Genomic DNA, 4,823 nt, shown 5'->3' on the forward strand with positions numbered 1-4,823 from the left:
CTTCGTCTACATTCTGAAAAACAAATTTGAAAAACAAATTTGAAGTACTCCCTCCGTCCCACAAAAGATGTCACACTTGTGAGACGGCACGGGATTTTAAGAGGTTTTGTTTTGTGTGTTAGATGGAGAGAGAAAATATAATTTTTATATTAACGTGAGAGAGAACTTTTTCAAAAATTGGAAATGTAACATCTTTTATGAGACAAATTAAATAGGAAAGTGTGACATCTTTTGTGGGACGGAAAGAGTAGTATTTTGTAAACAGTACATATAACTTTTGTCCCCATGTGTACAATATCATATGTGTTTATTATAATTGATATTTTTTAATTTAAAAAGTAAAGGTATAGTAGTCCTCATAATTTTAAAATATTAAATCCATGATTAGTTTGCGCTCAATAGAAGTAATAACAGACTATATTAGATATAAAAATACAATAAACATGAGAATTCTAGTGCATATGACAAAAGAAATGCAATAAACATGAGAATTCAAGTGCATATGACTAGAGATGTCAATGAAGACGCAACATGCGAGCGGATTCAAATAGCTCACAAATTTTAAAGGAGTAGGGTTGAAAATTAAAATTCAATAAAATATAATCCGACTAGCTTGTAACTTGAGTATGGCAGGCTGGAAATATATAGCTAGTTGGATTGAATCTAGGTGTAACTATTGTTTATTATTTTATTTGTTTGAGACCTAATTTATTATTTCATTGATAATTTATAATATAAATAACTATAAAAAAATTTATAATTTTTATATATTTTAAATTTTATTAATATAATACTTAACCGCACCTGGAAAATATAAGTATTTGGTTCTGCACAGATTTTAATGTATAATTCGTAAAATAAGAGAGAAAGAGAGATGAATGGTAGTGTAAACAATGTTAGTTGAGAGTGAGCCCAACATAATTAGTAGTGTAGTGCAATGATATAAGTTGTAAATAAATTGATGTGTAGGGGGCATGTGTTGTTTAACTATTCCAAAATTAGAAAATTCATACTTTACAGTGACAAACTAATTTATAAAGAATTAGTTCATACTTTTAAAACCGAGGCAGTAACAGATAAATAAATTCAGAAATTGCAATTCACTATGTGATACTCAATACGTTAGCTTCTATAACATGCATTAAAATTTCTCAATATTTTATTTTATTTATTCAAATCATAAATTAATATTTGATCATTTTGAATCTAAACATATATCTCAAAATTACTCCTATCATATTTTATGAGGCTCGTTCCATGCATGTGTTCCATAGTAAAACTGCAAATCCATAAACTAACAACCATTTTTTAGCCATGTGTATGTGAAATACGCCAAAGTCAGGAGATCGCACAAATCAGGTGGGCGAAACCAAGAATCAAGAAAAGAAGGAGAAAGTTGTGGCATTGTGTTGATCAAGTCAATATTCTAACGGAGCCAGCTAGAGTTCTGCATTGAGAGAGAAAGCCAGAGACCCCACCTACAAGTGTGAAGGGCAGCATTGACATTTCGGAGAGGTGATGCCCTAGGGATTAGAACCCTACGCCTCCCTATATAAGGAAGTCCAACACACAAAGAAAATGGAGTTCCCCCATTTTTAGTTTTCGCTCAGTAGTTTAGGGGGGTTTTCTAGCTTTCTTAGAGTAGTTTAGGGTCTCAACTCTCTTCTAGGGATGAAATCGGAGCTCATTTTCCTTCCTTGTTCTTGAATTCTCGCACACACACGCTTGGTCATGTTCTTAGTTAGCTGGTAGTTGGTTTCGGTGTTAGTTTCCAACACAATTTAAGTTCTTGTTCTGCATTCCACCTCGAGAAGGGGTGATGAAATAATTTCCTGTTTTCCGTATTTGTTTCTAGTTTTCTTTTGATGTAATCGACATTCTGATTGTTTTGTTTCAGTTAAATACGAAGTTATGTTTTCGTTTTCCATCTTTATGTCCTGCTTTATGCATGAATTTTTAGATTTGTTTTCATTTCATGTTTTATGTTTCGTGTCTTAGCTTAGAAGTGTCTTGTTCTGTCTCGTTCTGTTTAGATCTGTTGGTTTATGTTTGAGTCATCTTAATATATCTAGATCTAGCAGTTTCTGTTTTGTTTCTTGCATGAGCATGTCTTAGTTCTTGTTTTTACGTAGTCGTAGCTTAGATCTTAGGAGTAGATTTAAGTCTCATGTGTTTTCTGATGTTTCGCCTTCTTTAACTTTCCAGATCTTTTATCTACTCTATTTTCCATTTTGATTTGTTAGAGAAGATGAAGTTGTTAGAAAGTTTTTACTTTACAATTCTTTTTGCAGGGGACTGACAGTCCCCGTTTATTCTGTTTATCCATTTATGGAAATGTCAGTCCAGTTGATCAAGTAGTCTAGTTAAGTTGTTCAGTTTAATTTATTTTCCAAAGTCCAGTATTTAAACTTAACCCACCCCCCTAGAAAGCGTGGCAGCAGCCAAGCAAACCCAAGCCGTGTCATGCAAACAAATTTCCAATGCCTCATCTCTGTGGGATCGATCCTTACTTCCCTATACTAGTTAATAGTATTAGTGTGTTAAGGTTTTGGAGAACGCACTTTTGAGCTCTTTATTTCATCTCACTCGAGTCGGATGTAAGCCGAGTTGATCAGCCTGAGCTTTTACCGGATTCACTCACTCGCAATTTTGCAGGTAGCAGGCAGAAATAGGCTGGCTTGATCAGGTCAACGATCCAACTTGGGGCATTCACAAACATAACACATGGTTTATTATTTCCCAATCCAACCCAAATGAGATATCTTCGGCGAAAAAATTATCTATGTAGCGCAATCGTAAAATATTTATGATATTTTAGACCACTTTTTAAGTTCATCACAAGTAGGATAAAAAAGTCACATGGAAAACCACATTAATTATCTAGTGCTAAGAAGGCTAAAAATGCACACATAAGTTAATCTGATATGGTAGGTAAATAATCAGAATTCAAAAGATGCGATAGTAAGACCAATTTTTAAAATTTTACGAGAAATACCAAAATTTGGGCATAGTTCACAATTTTAGTGACCAATATTTCTAATAAAATAACATATGGAGTACTAAACATTTCAAATTCCAACGTAAAATAAATTTGCTCAAAATCAAAATACCAAAAAAAAAATGGGAGTATTTAAATTAATCAATAATGCATCACATAAATAGTGTACTCAACCGTGGCATCCCCACTCTTAGGATCAAGATCATGGGTTTGGGCCTGCACATAGCCACGGGCCCACCGATAAAGCCCGGAGCCGCCAAAGACAGGCATTTCTCTCACGTGATCAAACACAACATTCCTTCCCAAAATAGTAATTGAGCTTCCATTATACTTCCCGGTTGTGAGGAAGAAGTTCATAGCCATCAATAGCCCAACCTCCTCTTGTGAAGCCATCCCGTAGAACCCTTGGGCTTTTCCCACGGCCTTTGAGCTCAGTTCGGGCCCTAGGGTTAGCGGGTTGTCCATCATGTTGACTTGCCCGAAGCCCATTTTGTAAGTTTTATGTCTCACATATGTGACATTAACTCGGTATAAGACACATTTTCCCTAATTAATTAGCTATCAATTGAATATATTGATATGAATGGGAAGTTTCTAAATAGTATTCAATCATATGATTAATTAGTCATTATATATTTCCTAATTAATAGTCATTTATCGTGAAAGGAATGTTTCATTCTTATGACTTATAATGAATATATTGATATGAATGGGAAGTTTCTAAATAGTATTCAATCATATGATTAATTAGTCATTATATATTTCCTAATTAATAGTCATTTATCGTGAAAGGAATGTTTCATTCTTATGACTTATAAGGAAATGTATGTATGTATATATACGGTTGAGAAATGAGATTTCCAATTAGACAATTAGAATCGAGGGATTAATTCCGTTGATTATAATCAAATTAGTTGGTTATATTAATGTAAAAGAAATCGTTCCCATTATTATATGACCACTTTGATGGGAAGGCTTTAAGGTTTTATAATTATGGTTTGTCATCTCTCTGCTTATAAATACAAGTGTGGTGATCACATCAAATCACACACATTACAGAGAACACACATTAACGAGGGAAAGAGAGAGAAACAAATCCTTGGAGTTGGAGTTGCGCCACTACGCCGAAAAGAGTTCAAGGAAATCGTCTCCTCCTTCCTCAATCGCTTCCTCTATGGATAGCCAAGGTATATTTCGATCCTATTATGTTTATGGTTTTACGTGAAAAACATGATGTTTGAAGATCTTGCTTTATTTATATTCAATTATGTATTCTTGAATATATGATGATGATGAATAATTTCCAACACGTTTTAGTAACGGGCTTCACTATGGGCATTGATGAAGGGGGGTTCCCGCTTGGGATGTCGTGCCAATAGACACGGAAGCGGCTTTGCTTCTGCTTTAAAGCTTTCTGGTCGAGCTCAAGCTCGACCAGATCGAGGTAAGTGCGCTCATCAATGATGTGACATTGCGCCAAATGTAGGAGGATGGTGATGGAGAGAGCTAGGAGAATTGAGAAGGTGCACATTTTGGAGTGTGTGTGATTTGATGAAATTTTAGGAGTTAGGTTTGTGGTTAAATAGATTTTGAGTGTAAGGTGGGGGTTTTGAAATTTTGCTCTTTTTGGAAGAGATGTTTGCGCCAAATATGTACATTGTTGTGTTTTGATAAATTTTGCTTATGTGAAATATTCGGCATGAAGAGTTTGCAAAATGAACACAAATAAAAATTTTATGTTGATTTTATTAATTTATTCGTACTCATGATATTTTAATTACAAACTCATGATTCCATCCACTAATTAACGCACCCTACACCCAAG

At 34.3% G+C, this 4,823-nt stretch overlaps 1 protein-coding gene across 1 annotated transcript; it reads right to left on the reverse strand.

Annotated features, from left to right (window-relative positions):
• Positions 1-3,139: 3,139 nt before the first annotated feature.
• Positions 3,140-4,533, reverse strand: LOC125200546 (dirigent protein 22-like). Its single transcript, XM_048098191.1, has 2 exons — positions 4,309-4,533; positions 3,140-3,503 (listed from the first exon to the last, which is right to left on the reverse strand). Exons 1-2 carry the CDS (start codon positions 4,527-4,529, stop codon positions 3,140-3,142), a joined length of 585 nt encoding a protein of 194 aa, XP_047954148.1. The 5' UTR covers positions 4,530-4,533.
• Positions 4,534-4,823: the final 290 nt, after the last annotated feature.

Source organism: Salvia hispanica, chromosome 1 (assembly GCF_023119035.1).
Source record: "Salvia hispanica cultivar TCC Black 2014 chromosome 1, UniMelb_Shisp_WGS_1.0, whole genome shotgun sequence".
Lineage (NCBI taxonomy): Eukaryota > Viridiplantae > Streptophyta > Magnoliopsida > Lamiales > Lamiaceae > Salvia > Salvia hispanica.

Bases quoted from the DNA above. Each gene is read 5' to 3' on its own strand.
- LOC125200546 (XM_048098191.1), bottom strand. From the start codon at position 4,529: ATGTGCACCTTCTCAATTCTCCTAGCTCTCTCCATCACCATCCTCCTA. The intron at 3,504-4,308 runs GTGTTGGAAATT...CACATATGTGAG, and splicing joins GTGAAGCCCGTTACTAAAAC to ACATAAAACTTACAAAATGG.